At 38.9% G+C, this 20057-nt stretch overlaps 1 protein-coding gene across 2 annotated transcripts in view; it reads left to right on the top strand.

Moving 5' to 3' along the window:
* PLEKHH2 (pleckstrin homology, MyTH4 and FERM domain containing H2) overlaps nucleotides 1-20057 on the top strand; it is a 96026-nt gene that overhangs the window by 60416 nt on the left and 15553 nt on the right. Inside the window, exons 16-24 of one of the 2 annotated variants that reach the window (XM_053925418.1) lie at nucleotides 683-763; nucleotides 2473-2652; nucleotides 5685-5793; nucleotides 6739-6851; nucleotides 8197-8376; nucleotides 10345-10442; nucleotides 12751-12928; nucleotides 13850-14005; nucleotides 15814-15911. In XM_053925418.1, coding sequence (XP_053781393.1) covers nucleotides 683-763; nucleotides 2473-2652; nucleotides 5685-5793; nucleotides 6739-6851; nucleotides 8197-8376; nucleotides 10345-10442; nucleotides 12751-12928; nucleotides 13850-14005; nucleotides 15814-15911 — 1193 coding nt within the window. The remainder of the gene's footprint in view (nucleotides 1-682; nucleotides 764-2472; nucleotides 2653-5684; nucleotides 5794-6738; nucleotides 6852-8196; nucleotides 8377-10344; nucleotides 10443-12750; nucleotides 12929-13849; nucleotides 14006-15813; nucleotides 15912-20057) is intronic. The other variant, XM_053925419.1, reaches the window with a different exon arrangement.

Raw genomic sequence — 20057 nt, forward strand, 5'->3', positions numbered from 1 at the left:
TGCATATAAATGCAAGCTCTGTGTTCTTGATGAAGGTTTAATCTCCTTCCTCCTTGAGGAAGGAGACTGTGTTCTGTTCACAGCTGCATCCCCCGTACCTCGACCAGTCTCAGACTATTCAAAAATCAAGAGCTGGGTTCAGATTTTGTCCCAGTCACTTAACATTGTTCCTGACATAGAAAAAGTAACTAGCATTCAATATCATTTTATTATTTAGTATGAATGTTTCTGGAGAAGACACCAAATGTTCTGAAGTGAATGCATTTTTTACATTTGTAAATCACTGTAATTCTTTAGGATTTAATCTTCTCTCATTTCTAGCATAGGGTATTAACCTAGAGAGCTTTAGGGTTATCGGAAATCTATGAAGCATGGAAACTATGGAACATACTTACTTGTGAAACTGGCTTCTTGTTTTATCCATCTTTGAATCCTCAGTCCCGGGCATAGTACCTGACATATAGTAAACGTTGAATGGTCGGCACCAAAGCAAAACATGCCATGCCGTACTGTCACAGGTAAATCTTAAACCACGTTTGGACAGTCTAGTTGGAATATCCCTTGTACCTTGAGCAAACTGGTTACCTGTACAGCTCCAAGTAGAGTATATATGCTGTACTTTAAGATGTTAGAGTTCTGAGCCAGCTAGCTACATTTGTAATTCATTGAAATATAATTTCAGGTAAAACATGGCTATTCCAAGAGAGTCTGGTGTACACTTGTAGGAAAAACACTGTATTATTTTCGCAGTCAAGAAGATAAGGTATGTATGTATTTTTAATATGCTATTTAGAGGAATTTTTTGTTTGTTATATCTTAAACGTTTTTCCTATCACTCTTCTGTTGCTGCTATTGGGCAGACAATATTGCATTTTACGTAAGATATCCAGGTAAGACCTCACTGAAAAGGTGACACTTTAATCGGGTTCTGAAGTACGAGAGAAGCTGTGTGGGTGTTTCAGGCAAGAGCGTTCCAGGCAGCGGGAACAGCATGTGCAAAGACCCTGAGGCAGGAGCCTGGCTGCTTTGTTTGAGGCATAGTGAGAGTGTCAGTGCGAGTGGGCTGGAGTCTGTTAGGAAGAGAAAAAGAGCAGAAGATGAGTTCATAGACATAGCAGGGACCAAGTCACATGAGGCCTTATCATAGGGACTTTGGCTTTTACTCCAAGTAAGATGAGAAGCCATTGGGAGGTGTTTCATCAGAACAGGACACTGTCTAACTTAGGATTCAAAGGAACACTCCGACAGCTGTCTGAGAGAACAAGGAGGAGGCTAGTTGCGGGGCTATTACAGTAATGCAGGTGAATGACGGTTGTGCTTTAGTGGTAGTAATGGAGGTGTGGAAAGTGCCCAGATTCGGGCTATATTCTGAAAAGCTTGCTGACAGGAATAGTTGACTAAAAGGCATGGGATATAAGAGAAACTAAACAGAGTCAGTAATGATGGCAAGGTTTTTGGCATAAACAGCTGGAAAGACAAAGTTAGCAACAGCTGAGATGGGGGACACTGCAGAGTTGGGTGTGGGAGAGGAGTTAAGTCTGAGATGCTATTAGACATCTAAGTGGAGATGGTGGATCTGGAGTTATCAGTATAGAAATAGCTAATAAATGCTGGTAGAAAGCATGAGCTTGGATGTGATCCCCCATGTGAATATGGACGGAAAAAGGCCCAAGCACTGAGCCCTGGGCCTGAGCACGGAACCATACAACGGTAAATGTTCCCGGAGTTAGAACGAACATTTTCAGACTGCGATGGCAGACCTTGTCAGGTATTTTAGAAGCTATGAGCCAGAAGCAGATTGTGTATGTTCCTGGAAAAAAATATACTTCACTAAAGCAAACCTTTTAAAACAAATATGCTGAATATTCAACACAACAGATATGATTGGTTTTGTCATAAAAGAATTGGTAAAATTTAATGTGCATTAGTTTTAAGAAGTTTTTCTTACCCTTAAATAAAGGTGGAAGAAATTATGGCATTGTTTTGTGCTATATTATGTATGTTAATAATTACCCTCAGAGAACACTGCTCATTTTATTGGGGTTTAGGGTGACAATTAATCACAAGTCTTTGTACCAGCTCCCTAATCATGCCACTTTTTCTATGAATAGTATTGAGACTCTGTCTGCACTTGTCCTTTTGATCCAGTACCTTAATCAAATCAACTCTGCAGGCGAAAGAAGTCAAATGAATATTCTGACTGAGTTACATCATTGCTTGACTAAGTAGCTTCTTGCTGTTTCCGCAAAAATTAAATGTCTAGTATTCAAATTGTTCTTCTGTGTTACAATTGGGTACAGTATTTAGGTTATGAGTATTGTTTTTGCAACAATGTGGACAATCCAATTGCCTTTAGGCATTCATTTTTAAAAAGGTATGCTTTATGAAGGTAAGAATGAAAGGCATATGAAAAATTTTACTAGGAAAAGATTTAGAAAGTGCCTTCGTCACAGTCACTAATATTTACTTTAGTTTCCCTTAGGTCAGATCAAACTCTGGGAGGCTAAAGTTGAAGAGGTTGACAGATCCTGTGATTCAGATGAAGACTATGAAGCCAGTGGGCGAAGCTTGTTATCCACACACTATACTGTCGTGATCCACCCCAAAGACCAAGGTCCAACTTACCTTCTAATTGGATCCAAGCATGAAAAGGTACGTAAGGACTTAAGGGTTGGTTCAGAATGATGTAGAGGAATGTTAAAGTACTGGAAATAACTTTCAAATCATTTAAATGGAAACAAGAAAGAAAACTTTGCTAAAGACTTTTGGCTTTGTTTTCAGAGATTCTTTATATCCCTGGAAACGAGCCTTGTTTAATTGTGTCATTTTTCAATCCTATTGATAGAAGTGGTCTCAAGGCTGAAATTACTGCATGAAGGTGTAGAATAAAGGGGTCTTATGTTTCAAATGTGATGTCTCAGACTGGATTTTTTGGGGGTGAATCTAAGGCCTCCACCTTATATTTCTGACTTATTTTCAACAAAATTGTTATATGTGTTGTGTATATGTAGTCATATATAAAAATATAAACGTTAATATAATACAAGATAAAACTTAATTTATGACAAAAGAGGCATCACAGGTTAATATGGAAGTAATGGATTATTCAATACATAGTATTTTGTGTTCATTATACATTGAGGAAATTAGCTATTTACAAAAACATTAGTTTACTTTGTCATCTCATGTATATAGCAAAGTAATTTTCAGGTGAATTTAAAGAGTTAAATGAAATAATTTTTTAAAGGCCTGATCTTGGAATAAAAAGTACTTTCTTTAAAAAGGCAATGTAAGAAACACAGTAGAAATGGTGATAGATTTGACTATAAAAAATTGAAATACTTCTTTATATCAAATAAAATCATAACATAACTAAAAGGATAATGTAAAAATAAAATATTTCATGGTTGGCTACTATATCTTTAACATATAAACGACTTTTATAAAGTATTCCTTCTTTTTTAAGGCCGAATAAGATTCCATTGTGTGTATATACCGTATTTTCTGTATTCATTCATCTGTCAGTGGACATGGAGGTTGCTTCCATGTGTTGGATATTACAAATAATGTTGCCGTAAATATGATAGCTCTTTGAAATCCTGGTTTCAATTCCTTTGGCTGTATATACCAAGAAGTAGAATTGTTAGATCCTATGGTAGTTCTGTGTGCAGTTTTTTTAGGGCCCTCCACACTGTTTTCCACTGTGGCCGTACCAATCTACATTACCTCTAACAGCATACAAGGGTTCCCTCTTCTCCACATCCTTGCCAGCATTTATCTTTTGCTTTTTCTGATGAAAGCCATTCTAATGGGCATGAGATGGTACTTTATATGGTTTTGATTTGCATTTCCCTTATAATTGGTGATGTTGAGCGCCTTTTCGTATGTTTGTTAGCCATTTGTACATCTTCTTCAGAGAAATGTTTATTCAGTTCCTTCGCCCACTTTTTAAATTTGATTATTTGGGTTTTGTTGTTGCTGTTGTTTTACTTGAGTTGGAGTTCTTTATGCATTTTGGATATTAACCCTTTATTGGATAAATAGGTTGCAGATGTTTTCTCACATGTCATAAGTTGCCTATTCATTTGATTGTTTTCTTTGCAGTGCAAAACCTTTGTAGTGTGATGTAATCCCAATTGTCTATTTTTGTTTTATTGCCTATGCTTTTCATGTCATATCTAAGAAATCATTGCCAAGGTCAATGTCCAGAAGCTTTGTCCCTATGTTTTCCTCTAGAAGTTTTATGTTTGTAGATCTTTATTTCATTTTGAGTTGATTTATGTGTATGGTGTAAGATAAGGGTTTAGTTTTATTTTTTGCATGTGGATATCCAGTTTTTTAAACACCACTTATTGAAGAGACTCTCCTTTCCCCATTGTGTATGTATTCTTGGCACCCCTTGTCAAAGATCAGTACATGTGTGCGTTTGTTTCTGGGCTCTTTATTCTGTTCCATTGGCCTTTGTGTCTGTTTTTATGCCAGTACCATACAGTTTGATTACTGTAGCTTTGTAATATATTTTCAGTCAAGAAGCGTGATGCCTCCAGCTTTGTTTTTCTTGCTCAAGATGGCTTTGGCTATTCAGGGTCTTCTGTGGTTCCATATGAATTTTAGGATTTTTTTTCTGTAAAAATTACCATTGGGATTTTGATAGGGATTGCATTAAATCTGTAGATGCTTTGGGTAGTATGGACATTTTTAAAATATTAATTCTTCCAATCCATGAACACTGGATGTTTTTCTGTTTATTCGTGTCTGCTTTAATTTCTTTCATCAATGTCTTACAGTTTTTGGTGTACAAGTCTTTCACCTCCTTGGTTAAGTTTATTCCTAAGTATTTTACTCTTTTTGATGCTGTTATAAATGGGATTGTTTTCTTGATTTCCTGTTTGGATAACTTATTCTTAGTGTATAGAAATGCAACTGACTTTTGTACACTGATTTTCTTCCCTGAAACTTTGCTTCATTTATTAGTTCTAACACTGTGTTTGTGGAATCTTTAAGGGTTTCCTACATATAAGATTATGTCATCTGCAAACAGATGTAATTTTACTTCTTCCCTTCCAATTTGGATGCCTTTTATTTCTTTTTCTTGCCCTATTACTCTGGCTAGGACTTCCAGTGCTATGTTGAATAGAAGTGGCAAGAGTAGGCATCTTTGCCTTGTTCCACATCTTAGAGGAAATGCTTTCAGTTTTTCACCATTGAGTATGATATTATCTGTGGGCTTTTCTTATATGGCCCTTACTGTGTTGAGGTAAGTTTGTTCTCGGTATTATTCTTCTTTACGTTTTCTAGATTTCCTAAGTATTTTATATGTATTATTTGTATAGGAGTCAGATTTTAAATGTGATAAAATTTATTGTATTTCTTAAAGAAATATTAACTGGTTGTATTTGTTCTAGTCTCTTAACATCATATTACTTTCCTTAATTTTATCATGCTTTTCTAAAAAGCATCTATAGAAAATAATAAAAATGTGAACTGTGTGAAAATGTACTATGAGCACAATTCAAGTGAGCCTGCTTCAGAGCTGTGTGAATAAGTAGCTTTTATTTATTATTTAAAAATTTAAGGTTTTTTTTAATGTCAAAGTTTTCAACTATTTATATACGTTTTTTTCCATTAAGTCACCAAAAATTAGATATTGGTTAACATCTCTATTAATATATTTTATTTTTAAGGACACTTGGCTTTATCATCTGACGGTGGCAGCTGGAAGTAACAATATAAATGTTGGCACCGAATTTGAACAACTTGTGTGTAAATTGCTAAATATTGAAGGAGACCCTTGTAAGTTCATAACGTATAAGGCTTTATGGTTTATGAAGTGGACCCTAACCCCCTTAGCCTAATGGAGTTTTCACTTTGCGGGTTCATTTCCCTGCAATGCACCTACCGTTTCACTGGCTTTTCTTGCCATGGGCCAGGATTTCTCACTGTGGTTCCTAGGCTCCAGGAGTACCATCATTCCCCTAAATTCCATGTTCCGTGACACCTCTGCCTTCACTCACACCACCCCTCTGCCTGAAATGCCCCCCTTCTTTCGCAGTCCTCACCAACCTGAAAAAATCCTATCTCCCTTAGAAGCTCCCCCAGCCAGCCCACTCCAGCTCAGCTTCTGGCTCATAAAATATTCTTAATAAATGGTAAAATTATGCCCCAATGCACTTTGCCATTTAACTCTTTCATAGCATTTGTTGCTTTGCATTGGAATTATTTTTAGTGGCTAAGGTTTCCCAATTGAGACTCTAGATTCTGGATTATGCTTTATTTAATTACAGGGATCACATTTTAATTTCACTATCCAACATAAGAATTTAATAAATGTTGATTTTAGGAATGACTTCAAGTTCTTCTTTATTATTCTGTCTCCTCCTACTTTGCCTTCTCCTTTCTAAATCTTTCTGCAGCAACTTCTCATGTATAATCGTCTCCTTACCCGGGTCACCAATTTTTAGCACATTTAAGCAACATAATATTGCCCTGGTAAACTTGTTTCAGCCAAGACTATTAGGGCCAAACTCTTCTAGATGTAATTTCTCCAAAACAGGAACATAAGAGTCCCCAGTGGCCAGGAAAACGAAATGAAATAGTGTTGCCAAAGGTTTTTCATGTCCTTGGTGACTTAAGGTTGTGAGCCAGGCCTGAATGAACTAATTTCTAAAGGGCTAATAAACGGGAGGCCAAAATAAGCAATTCTTTCTGTTTTCTGCTCCTATTTTATTCTGCATTTAGCCTCTCAGATATGGAGACACCCTATGCTGTGTCACAGCAAGGAAGGAATTGTTTCCCCTCTGACCACACTGCCTTCTGAAGCTCTACAGACAGAGGCTATTAAATTATTTAAGGTACAATTTTATATGGAGTTATGTGTTACTAGAAATGTAATTGGAAAAATAACAAACAATTCAGGGTATAAAGTTTTACTTTTTTCAAGAAAATTTTAAATGCGATTATTGTTATTAAGAAAATAAACTGAAATAAAACTAGGTGTGAATTTAATGTGCTTTCTGAGTGAGGATTTGGGAGTTATTGAAATGAACTATGCATCATTTGAGCAATGTGAGACTCAATAGCAAAAGAATCGTTTCCCCATTAACCTCTCAGGTGGAGAGATTCCTTCTGTCTCACCTACCTCAGTGTTGGGAGAGGGGCCAGCGCCCTTCTTCTCCAGTGCTTCTCTCCAATTCTTATTGTTCAACTTCTGTTCGAAACCCCTGAGCTCTTGGAACCTGGCATTCAGCTATATCGGCATTCAGCTATTTCCTCTCTTGTCATCAGCGAGCTTCTGGCAACTCTTCTTCCCAAAATAGTGACAGATACTTCCTTAACATGATACGATGTAATGCTGGAAATATATTTTCATTGATTATTTCATGCTGTAATGCTTGGGCAGCAATGCTTTAGGGTAGAAACTAAATTTATTTCATTATATTCTGTCCTCAGAAGAGATAAAGACTACCTACTGTATAACGACACAATAATTAAAGTCAACAACTGGTGTTTATTAACACTTTAATGTTTCTTAATACATATTGTGTTTCATCAGATTTTAAATCCATTCATTCATTAAACATTTGCTCTGTCACTCGTGGCTGTGTAGAGAATAAAAAGATAAATAAGTCACAGTTTCTGTTCTTAGGAAGTTGATAGTCTGGTGAACGAGAGATTGTTAGTGTTCTGTGTACCCCTAAGGTGAATGCGAATTCTGCCCTGGGTGGAGTGCTCTGTGTCAGTTAGGTCAAGTGGCTTGAGAGTGTTGTTCACGTTTCCCAGATCCTTGCTGATTTTCTGTCTGCTTGTTCTCTCAGTTATTAAGAGAGGTGTATTGAAATCTCCAACTGTAATTGTGCATTTGTCTCTTTCCCCTTGCAGTTCTACCCATGTTTGCTTCGTATATTTTGTTAAGTACGTAATCTTTAGGGTTGTTATGTCCTCTAGTTGAACTGACCCCCTGTATTATTACAAAGTGACCCTCTTTATCTCTGGCAGAAATCCTTGTTCTCAAATCCACTTTGTCAGATATTAATAGAGCCACTCTGGTTTTCTTTTGATTAGTGTTACCATAATATATCTTTTTCATCCATTTAGGGGGGAAAAAAGCTATTACTAAGAATAGAATCAATATAATTCATGCAGAATAAATCTAATCATTCATCACCTTGAGTACGTAATTTTTTTTTCTTAATTCAGACCTGCCAGCTTTTCATAAATGCCGCAGTTGACTCCCCTGCAATTGACTACCACGTATCCCTAGCCCAGAGTGCTCTGCAGATCTGCCTGACACATCCTGAGCTGCAGAATGAAATTTTCTGTCAGCTCATCAAACAGACAAGACGGAGACAGCCCCAGAATCAACCAGGACCATTGCAGGTATATAGTGATACATATACATGCAATTTAAAATGATGCCGCTGTCTTCATTGTGAGAGTGATGCATATTCAGTAAAGACATTTGGGAAATACAAAAAGTGTAAGAAAGAAAAATAGCTATTAATATTTTGATGTATACTCTTTCAGTTTATATATTTATGTGTTTCTGTAGAAATGCATGTGTGTATATTTTTCACATTACTAGGGTTACAGTGGGCCTATTAATTTTTTAAAGTTATAGAACACAATCATTTCCCCTATGTTCTTCAACATTTTTCAAAACATTAATGATTGCATTCATATCAATGACTATCCATTTAGGTTTTCCCAGTTATTTTTCTTATAATAAATACCTCTGCAGTATACACCTTCGAACCCAAATCTTGAGTACAAGTCCAGTGAAGTTTTTGGAACCCATCTCTAGAATTTCCGTATATCTTCACCAATATTCAGTTTAATTCTTCTTTTAAATTTTCCCAGGTAAAAAGTGGTATTTCACTATTGATTTACAATGCACTTCTTTAATTATTAGTGCAAGTGAGTATATTTTTCAGGTAATTTTTAGTCATTTGTGTTTACTCTTCAATGAATGCCTGTTTTAGTCTTTGCTTACTGACTCCTGTCAACTACAGGATGAAGAGACTTCTTACCCTGTCATACAGGACTCGCAGGTGTGGATCCAGGGTTTGTGGGACTTGAAGCTTATACAATTAACATTTTGTACTCTTTTCCCACATTTTAAAAGAACATGTGATCATGTAAACACAGTTGATACGGCTTTTCCCAGAGCCTTGGATGGAGGGGCCTGTGCATGAGACGGATTTTGAAGCGAAGCCTTATTTGCATTAAGTGCCCTTCATTATCTGGCTCCAGTGGCCTCCTCTTCCTCCACTTAATTCTATGCACCCGGCCTCCAGCACACAGTGAAGGGGTAAAAGCTCCCCATTCTTGAAACACACCTGTCTTTACCGTATTTCCTACCTTGCATTGCTCCTGGCATTGGTCCTGTGACTTGGATCCCCCTGCTTTGTTCCCACCTGTGCACCCTACAGCCCGCCCAGCAACACCTCTCCTGTGAACTCTTCCCCAACTCCCACAGCAGTCAGTCATTCCTTCTGCTGGCTATACTTGAAAAAAATTTTTGATTGTAAGTAACTCAAAAGGAGAAAGGCCAGTGCTTTGTTCTGTCCTCCTCCTTCTTCATACAACATTTTAAAAAGTATTGGAGCTGTACTTGCTTAATGGAAAACAATTTAAAATAGGAAAGAATACAGAATAGAGCAAAGGAGAAGGAAAGGTCACATATAATCCCGTTACCTAATCTCTGTTAGTATTTATATACGTGCCCCTTATTTTTGTTTGTATATATGTACGTATGTGTAAGTAGACTGGTTTTGTTTGGGGGTATATGATTTTTTTTTACTATTTTTCTTGTTTTTAATTGTTGTTCAGTTACAGTTGTCCCCATTTTCCCCCCATTACTCTCCCCTGCCTTACCTCCCCCCCACCTCCCACTTCGATTCCCCCCCGCACCGCCTGTCTTCAATCTGCCCTTTCTCAAGGCTGTGACTTACAGTTCAGTGAATGAGCAAATACATAAATAACGACGACAAAAAGCAGTGTTCCTGCTCTCTGAGTGTGATGTCAATAGGATTACCATATCTACATGTCCTTTGGTATCTCAGTAGTAGACAACTGTATACCTAACTAGGTGGATTGTGGATTTGACCCAGTGTGGCTTTTCAGTGTTGTTATATATTATAAATGCCCTAAGAAGATAATGTATAGTTGGAAGAAGCAAACATATCTGAGGTCAAGAGAGGCTACCAACTACCAAAATCAACAAAACCTTGAAAACCACACACACACACACACACAAGGAAAGACGATCAACTTCGTCAGTCAAACTGGTTCTGATTTGGACGTCTGCCGTGTGGTGCCTAACCTATGCTGCTTCTCTTTGCCCAGGCCTGGCAGCTCTTGGCGCTCTGTGTGGGGCTGTTCCTGCCCCATCATCCTTTCCTGTGGCTCCTCAGGCTCCACTTGAAGAGGAGTGCAGATTCCAGGTGTGCAGAAAACTAGCCAGCTGAACCATTGCCATGGCCTCTGAAAATCTACGCTAAATCCTAAGTATTTAGAAACCTGCTAGGCACATTTATAGAGTGTGTGAAACACGTGTTGGTATAGGGAACCTTCGGTCACCACTAATGTGGAGCTCGGAGAATATTCTATTTGTTATGTTAAATCTCTTCCGGAAGATTGCCATGAAAGCTTGAGACCTGACAAAGTTTTTAAGTGAAAGGTCTATTTCAAGCATGAATGGCTTAGTGTTAGTTATTGTTATAATAGCAGCTATTTTGTTTCCTTAGATTTCTCTACTACTATTTTTCTCCATATTGAATTCTTTATGTGGAAAACTGCCCTAATGGTCTTCCCTCCTTTTATACTTCTGTGTATTTGAATTTCTTCAGAATTTTTATTTCCTTGTAAAAAGTCATTGAAAATCCAACTGTCTCAATGGCTCTCTACACTGGGACGCAGGGCACCCAACCAAGGGTTATCGGGGTCATTTTGTCTCAGAGGTTGATGTTGGGTTCCTTAACTAGACTCTGGGACTGAGATAAACAAACAAACAAACAAACACAAAGAAACAGAAAAACAACTTTGAAGCAGTAGAAAAATATTCTCCAGTTCTTAATATGTTTTGAGGACTCTGTGATCAAGGTCACGTGACTTCCATTGCAATCACTGACAAATCACCCAGACAAAGGGTGACATTTTGAAGTCTACCTAGAAGACACTTCAATACAAATATATTAAGAGGTATTATCAATCTGCTTTTATTAACAGAGTAAAAATTACATATAACAAATGAGGGCAAATAAGATCTCTATCCAGCTTTTACATTTATTTGCTCCAGTGGTTTTGTTTAATGCTTCACATCATTTAAGACATTCATGTTTTATAGGGTAAAGAGGAAATATATTTCTGTTTGAAAATATTTTCTTATCTTGTTTAGCAGTCAAACACTAACTTCCACGTTCTTCAAACAAGAACTCTGCTACATCATGTGTTAAGTTATCCTATGCTATTATTTATACAGTTATTTTCTTTACATTTATTAATATAATTACTATACAAGGGGGACAGAATTATCTTGTGGAGGGTGGGCATCTTAGTAGTAGAGGCTTCCCCCACTAGGTGAGTATTCTAGGAACTCATCTGTATCAGCATGCCAGCTGGTGTTGTTGTGAGAGGCTGCATTCGGCTTCAGTGAATTTTTTTTGAAGACTCTTCCAACATGTTTGCCCATTTCATGATGGGTGATTTATATCTGCCCACATTGCACTGAGTGTCCAGCAGTTTTTGACCAAAGTAGCATGACCCCTGTGCCGCACTCTTCCTATTCACCTAGTCTTGCCCGAGTGACCTCTTTCCCCCCCGGATGAAAAGTCATCAAAGGGACACATTGTGCCGATGTGGAAGAGGTGAAACAAAAAACAGCAGAAACACTAAATGGCATCAAAATCGATGAATTCAAAAACTGTTTTGAGCAGTGAAAAAAAGTCTCGATAGGTGTATGGCATCACATGGAGAGCACTCTGAAGGTGACTGAAGTTTAAACATGTAAGAATACAAGTTAAATACACAATTTTTTGTAAATAAATTCTGGGGTTTTGGGGGTCTCCCCCTTATATCGACTATATAATGACTGGTATTTTTAAATTCATCTTGTGACTATAATAATATGATAAAGACAAAGAACGCTTTGTGAGGAAGTTTCATTCAGTCAGTGGCAAAAGCAAAGGAAGTAGAACTAACAAGAACCAACATCACTGACTCAAGCCAATGAGGCAGCATCGTTGTGTCCTACATCCGAGGCACTGCCTGAAGAGGGACAAGAGGACGATAGAGTGTAGTTCCTGCCATCACCGCGGGTAGATCCTGTAAAGAGCCAATAATACAAGGCAAAAGCCTTGAAGTGTGGGTATCAAGAGTGCGTTGGGGGTGACGTGGTTATTTTTTTCAAGAGGCCTTATCTTTTGATTTCTTTTATTGGAATCTCCCCCGAAGCAGTCCCTGGGATAAGAATTTGAGTGAAAGTGTCTATTTGGGAGATGCAGTAAACAACAGCAGGGGGTCATATTATGGGCTGTGTTGTGTCCCTCCAGAAAAGGGGAGAAAAGAAGCTAGAATTTGAGAAAAGTTACAGAGATTTGATAGTATCATGAAAAGAGAAAAATCACTGTCAAAATTAGCATAGTGCACTGTAATAATGTGCACCAAGGAAAGCTTTCTTAATGGTTTTGCATATATAGTAGGTTGTCTTAATTAAATTTATTCTTAGGCTTTATCTTAAGTTTTGTGTTATAGGACAGAATTTGGAAAATATGCCATTTATTGCCAGCGATGTGTAGAAAGAACACAACAAAATGGAGATCGAGAAGCAAGACCCTCGAGAATGGAAATTCTTTCAACCCTTCTTCGAAATCCTTACCATCATTCTTTGCCCTTCAGCATCCCTGTGCATTTCATGAACGGGATATATCAGGTAGGTCAGACTTCCTACCCTGAAGGAAACATGCCCAGCCTAGGGTCCTATGTATAATATGAACTCCGGACAACTGAGAAATGAGACTGTTCGCCTACCTTTGTCAGCAGCTGGCAGTGGTAAACTTGCAAATTAATTCAGAACAGCTGAGTTTTGAAACAGCTTTGCTGAAAAGGATTCACACTAAAAACGGATCTACATTGAACCAAATAAGGGAGGAGTGTCCCTGCCATTACAGTTCGGATGGAGAAAACCAGAAATACTTCTGTTGAGGTCACCAGTGCACCTGCTAGATGAGGAAATAATTATTAACACTGGGTGTGTGCAAGTTCAGTCTCTTTAAAGCCTCCCGATCTCAGGAATTATCTAGGAAATTATGTGGGCCCTCCCAACTCTCAGATCTAGATACTCGCTTATCCAGGGAAGCAAGCGTGTTCCAAAGCTAGCAGTTAGTCTTTGTAGTCCTAAGCCTTTTATCACAGAATTCAGATACTTAACTGCCTATTAAAGAAACAAACATTAAATGCATACAAGTTCATTTGTTTTAAGTACATTTCCTGTTTGGTTTTTTTTCCATCTGCTTGAAGATTACATACAGTACTGTAGCTCTCGGTTTGCTTTGAATGGGTAAGCCTAGTATCTCTGCAAGATGTTTACAGCTGTCAAATGATCTGCCTATTTTGAATTCATGTTAGTTGGCTGAAGCCACAATTTCTGAATTCTTACAGCAAGCTAATGACTAAAGACAACATTAATTGTCTCCACTGGCTCCTTGGGGGGCGGGAGTTAAAGCACCCAGATAAATATAGGACACCATTAATCACGCATCAAGTATGTCCTGTTTCCCCCACCCCCTGAAATCTAAGTTTTAAACGCACATACTTTTTTTATTTAGAGAACGACCTTGTTATTTCTATTTAGGTAGTTGGATTTGACGCATCCACCACAGTGGAAGAATTTTTGAATACTTTGAACCAGGACACAGGAATGAGGAAGCCAGAGCAGTCTGGATTTGCATTGTTCACTGATGATCCTTCTGGCAGGGACTTAGCGCATTGTCTTCAAGGAAACATCAAGGTAAAACCAAGTCCTTTTAAGGAGGCACACCCAGCAAACAGCAAAGAAGCCACTATTTGCTATTTGCAACAAGTTTAGTTCAGGAGTTTTCAAAAACTTTAAACAATCTCATCTTCACCGTGAAAGAACTTGTAGGACTTTGCCGAAGCCATAGAATTCTTAACATAAAATCTGCACACACACATGCTTCCTGTTAGGGAGAGGGGAAGGATTAACAGTAGTACTAGTACCCTAAATATTAGGTGGAGGGTGGAAGCGCTCCTAAAATGGCTTTCCATTTAATTTATTCACTCAGTACTATTTATTGAACTATATATTGTGTCCCAGGAACTGTACTGGACCCTTTGGAAAATACAAAGAAGTATCAGAAATAGTCCCTGCCCACAGCATACTTAAAATTTGCTTAGGGAAGAGCAGCCGTATACACCGATAACTTTAAACTGGAAAGTGGTCAGTGTGTTAAGAGCGCTGTGAACATTCCACAGAGGAGAGATTAAGCCCAACAGTGGAAATTAGGGAAGGTCAGAACTGGGTTTTGAAGAATGAGTAGAAAATGGACCTGTGGAAATAAAGACATAAAGAAAATCGTGAGCAAGACAGAATTGGAAAATTTTTAAACAGTTCTCTAGGTCATAGGAAAATAACTAATAAAGTTTCTAGTGGTGGCGACAATTAGAAATGTAGAATTACAGAACCAGAAGGAACCTTAGAGAAACAAATATTTGCAAATGAGGAAACTGAGGGCTAGAGCAGGAGATGATTTACCCCAAGTCAAAAGCTAGAACTATATCTGGACCCTTTCCTTACTTGATGTGGTCCTTGATTGCTCTTGGAAATAAGTGCCTTGTTACAGGGTGAAGGTATTTCTGGGACTGGAGATGACAGAATTGGAGCAGAGTAGGGGAAGAACTAGATTTATAAGTAATAGCTTACAGGCTTAGGGCATACGCAACATCAGTAACTCCCAAAATCTAGCTCCACTCGCAAAACAACCTGTTCAGGCTCCGTGGGGTTCTACAGAGTACTGTTAAAGCTCACACCTAGCTCCTTACGCATGCTGGCGAATGGGTAACAGTTTCCCCCACACCTCTTTGCCTCTGTCTTCGACTGCATATTGAGAAATCTAGATAAATCAATGTCTTTTTCTCCTCAGCTCCAAGTATATCCCGTTCAGTTCAACAAATCCAAATGTAAATTTTTCAGACAGACATTCCTAAAATATTGTTATTAATGAATTGCTCAAGAAGATAAGCTGGCATTTTTGGCTGACTGGAGCTGAGTAAATATCAGGGGCTTTGGTGAATAACTGCTTACCACATATTTTTGAAAGCTTATTTCTATTTCTGTAAATGATCTGTTAAATAAACAAACATTTATTTCGTTCCTGAAGAATTTTTGTTCTTTCCCAATCAAAGACTTAAGATTGTATTCCAGATTTCTTTGGTATGACTTCAACCTTCATAAACTCAGAAGATAGAAAAGTTGCTTCTTCAGTGACTAAATCATGAAAAACCTCCAGGAATCCTCTTGTTTCCAGCCTCACACAGTCCTTCATTAAGATTCTTTTCTGAATAAAAAACATATTCTACCGTCCAAAGTTAATGTGTGTCCAAAGGCATGCGTGGACCAAAGAGCAATTTATAATTAAATCCTAAACTCCAGAGCTGCACTTAAGCTTGAAATAAAAAGCTTCAGTCCATTTGGTGTGATCATGTTAACTGGAAATTTTTTAGTGTAAGGCAGGCTTGTCTTCAAAATATACCAATTTGAAAAATATTATAAATCTCCATTTTTCACTTCCCTTCTAGATTTGTGACATTATTTCTAAGTGGGAACAGGCTTCCAAAGAACAGCAGCCTGGGAAATGGGAAGGTACGAGAACTGTTCGTCTAACTTATAAAAACAGGTGTGTAATACCATCGCCAGCTAACAAAGTAGGACTTTACGCCTCTCTTCAAATCACGGACCTACAGTTTAATTTCCTACCAAAGAGACTTAAAAGTTCAATTTATGTGCATCTTTTTTCTATAAATCATAACTATGCAGGAAGAAACCGTCACATAAAATTTTATTGCTAATTCTTGTCCCTTAATGTCATGAATAATTATATTTTATAAAAATATGCATTTGGACAAAGATTAGAAGAAAACTACAGGAAAAAACAGCTGCTGTCTTAGCATAGGGTGAATTTTTCACTTTCAGTTTTTCCTTTAACACTATTATGACATTTTTCATAAAGACTAAATACTACAGATCTGTTGTAAGAAGAAATATTTAAGTTACCCAAACCTTAAAAGTGATATATTCATATGCATTCATTCTCGTTCTTTCATATCCTCTCTCTCTCTCTCTTCCTCTCTCTCTCAGTATTTACTGAGCTTCAGCTATAAGCCAGGCACTTAGCTAGATGCTCTGGATAAAATATAATAAAAGCAGCCCAAACACAGTGCCTGAACTTTGGGAATGTATGAGCTAGTGAGGAAGGCAGTTGTAGAGCATACACCAGAAAGAGAAGAGTGAGGTCTAGAGAGCACAGAACTAGAAGCCGGACTTAGCTGGAGACAGCGGGAGCCTTGGGGAGATGGCGCTTAGGTCAAGGTCTAAGGAGGGCTGGGGCAGGAGCGTGAACGTGCGCAGAGAAGCTTGTCCAAAAGCCTGTAGAGGGAGGTCTCTCAGGGCTTCAGAAATGGTTAAAAAGCCAGTGCGCTACGGCATATACCTTCTCAACAGATACAGCCTTAATATACCTTGGCATATGGTCAGAAACCAGATTTTTTTCTCACCCTCTTTTTTAATACCTGATTTTCTCCCATGTATTAGCAGAAGGTAGTATTTAATAAATAGTGTTCACTGACCAGGTCATATTAACTATACAAAAAAAAAAAAGGCATTTTGCTGATTTTATGCAGCTCTTATACCCCATAAAATAAGGAATCTAAAATATCAGACCAAGCATCTGGTAGAATTACTGATGTAGGATTGACTTCTCTCAGAGGCCTATTTTTGGAATGCAAGAAATAAAGGCACTAATATAATATAATAATGTTCTAGCCTTTGATCCAGTTCGGGATTTCTCTTCTAATAACCTATCCCACAGAAACACCCACATAAGTAGGCAAGAGTATTCCAGTATTTTCCAGCATCTTCTTTGCCATGTTTTCTAGAAGTGTGTAGGGGGTAAGAGAGACTTACAGTACATTGACTATAGAGGAACGGATAAGTAAATACGTGGCACATTCATATTCTGGACTCCAGTCGTACAGCCAGCCACGGAAGGGCCACACGCTGTTTGATCTGGGTAACGGTGGTTGTGGGCCACCAGAACTTCTCTCTTCAGGGGGCTCGTGAGCGAGGGTTCTGAGGACACAGGAAGGCGACCGTTAAGCTTTGGTATGTAAAGTTTAAAAACCATGCTTTTCTAGAGATGAGCAAGGTTACTTAGATGATGGAATCGAATGGGCTCTGCTCCCAGAGGAACCCAGTTCCATGATGACAGCCTTTGTGTGTGGCCCTTCGGTGACTGGAAGAACAGCAGGCTGGAGGACTTGGAGCTCCCAGGTGCTTGTTTTAGTTCTGTGATCGCTGGAGCAGTGGTTCCCAGCGTGTGGGCCCTGGCCCTGCAGCTTCTGCACCACATGGGAACACATTAGCAATGCATAGATGAAGGCAGACTTCAGCCTTCATGAGTCAGGATCTCCGGAGTAAGACCCAGGAGGCTGTGTTGTGACCATTCTCCAGGGAACCCCTAGGCAAATGCTGAGTTTTGAGAAGCACTGGTCTAGAGGTCCTGCTTGCTGCCCTGTCCCTTCATCGTACCTGGTAGAAGGGAGCCAGCTCCCAGATGTGACCTGCTGTGCATCTTTATATACAAGAGGCTCGGGAATTCTCATTCGAGTTTGTTGGCACTAAATGGAATTACTTTCATGTCTAAGACTATTTCTAAAGTATAATGTCTAAAGTATAATGCATACTTTATGAATGCTTATTAAATAATACTAATTCTGCCCAGTTGATGGCTGTGGTTGGAACCAAAGTTAACTTTGGTTGAAATGGAGACAAGTGGTCTGAAAGACACAGTTAAGAACAATGCCTCAAGTCTACAAATGCCACTAGAAAGGCCAGGAGGGTCCTGAGTTGCTCCTCTTAATGATTACCTTGTTAAAACAAACAAACAAACAAACAGACTCTCATGACAGGAGCTTTGACATCAGGAAAAAGGCAACGCAGCCAAAAGGTTTAACTTTTAACAGAAGTCTGAAATGGCTGGATAGCCACAGCGATGAGAAAGTACTATTTCTAAATAAGGTCTTGCTTTGCACATGTGTATAAATAGCTTAGACAATGAGCCCTACTTTCCAGTGACACAGTTAGGAGGGGAACTGGCTGTGACCTGTCACGCAGCCATGGATGAGCAGCACTGGAATGAACACTGAAATCCCAGCTCTTGACCATGGAGTTTTAATTTAAGATTTAGTAAGTTATGGAATTTTAATTATTGGGATTCAGGAGTTAAAGATCTAATTAATAGGTTTAAGACGTGTTCTCATAGATGGACATTTGTGAAGTAATGTTTAAATTCTATTCATATTTAAGCTGCCTATTTAATTTGGTTTCTTACTGTGTATTTGACATTGCAAGGTCAAGGCATATTTTTAACAAAACAAAATTGGCAAGGGTCCTTCCCTGAAGAGGACAGCTCTTCCTTACCCTTCTTTGAAATAAAAGACCATTTTCAGTAGTCCTTGGTTGGTTTTATTTTCTGGAGCATAGCTTAACATTCCCTTCCTGCTACCTCTTAGCTGGTTGTAAGAGTACCTGTACCCGCGGGCTCCTAAGCCAAGAAGCATCTTGACAGGTCATGTGATTTATCCCATTTTTTCCAGCTATGATAACACACACACACACACACACAAAAAAAAAAAAATCCAGCGTGAACAAACCCTTGTAGTTCTAAATACCTCTAGAGAAGAATGATGATGAAGAAGATGATGAAGATGATAATAATGATCACGATTTATTGAGCACTGAGCACGCACCAGGCCCCATGCTGAGCTCTTTTCCTGTATCATCTCATACAATCCTAACAGCGGCCCTGTGCAGTAGATATTGTTACCATTCCCATCTTACAGATCAGGAAACTGAAGCTTAGAGATTAAGTCATTTGCCCGAGGCTACAGAAAGGGGATTCATTCCAGCTTTTTTTGGACAAATAACTCCTGTATTTAGCAATTCTGATGATCTATTTATCCATTCATGCAGTAAACGTCTGTTTAGCATCAGCCAGCACCAGCCCCTGTTGAAGCCTGAGGGACTCAAAGGTGAGGGACTCAAAGAATTTCCCTGGCCTTCAGAACCCTGCAGTTTGTAGGGAGAGACAGACACGGAATCTTAGCGATGTGATTAATGCTGTAACAGGAACAGCGTAGCAGAGCAGTGAACACGGGCTCAGGGGAGAAACCGTCTGGGTTAGACTCCTGGTCCCCCACTCACTGTGTGGCTTTGAGCAAGTCGTGTACCACCTACCTCTGTGCCTCAGATACGTTGACCTGAAATGGAGATAAACACAGCCCCTCCCCCTACAGCAGTCTGGAGGACTCAATGTCGGCCAAGGCAAAGCCTCTGGATCAGAGTCTGCCACACAGTTAATGCCCCACCCATGTCCGCTCTTACCTTGAATATAACACGTGTATGCACAAGCTGCCGTGGGAACATAGAGGAAGGTCTCAGAGCTCTGACTTCTGAGCAGATGACTTGAATGGTGGCCACTGAGGCAGGAAGAAGACAGGGAAGGGGGTGACTACTGCGGTTTTAGTAGAGTGTTACCAGCAGGTGATGGAAGACGGAGGGAAGGGAAGTGGCGAGTGAAGGCAGGCTCTGAGTAAGTTATTAAGATGAAGAGAAAAGAGGCAGTAGGAAATAAATGCCCTTAAGAATGAAATATGGAGCTGCTTGGAGGCAAGCAAAAGGGTTACCCAGCAGTGCGGCGGGCTCTGCTGAATTTGGAGCCGTGTATACACACGTAGTGGTACTGGTCCGCATAGCGATGTGACTC

This window comes from Desmodus rotundus, chromosome 5 (genome assembly GCF_022682495.2).
Source record: "Desmodus rotundus isolate HL8 chromosome 5, HLdesRot8A.1, whole genome shotgun sequence".
NCBI classification, from domain to species: domain Eukaryota; kingdom Metazoa; phylum Chordata; class Mammalia; order Chiroptera; family Phyllostomidae; genus Desmodus; species Desmodus rotundus.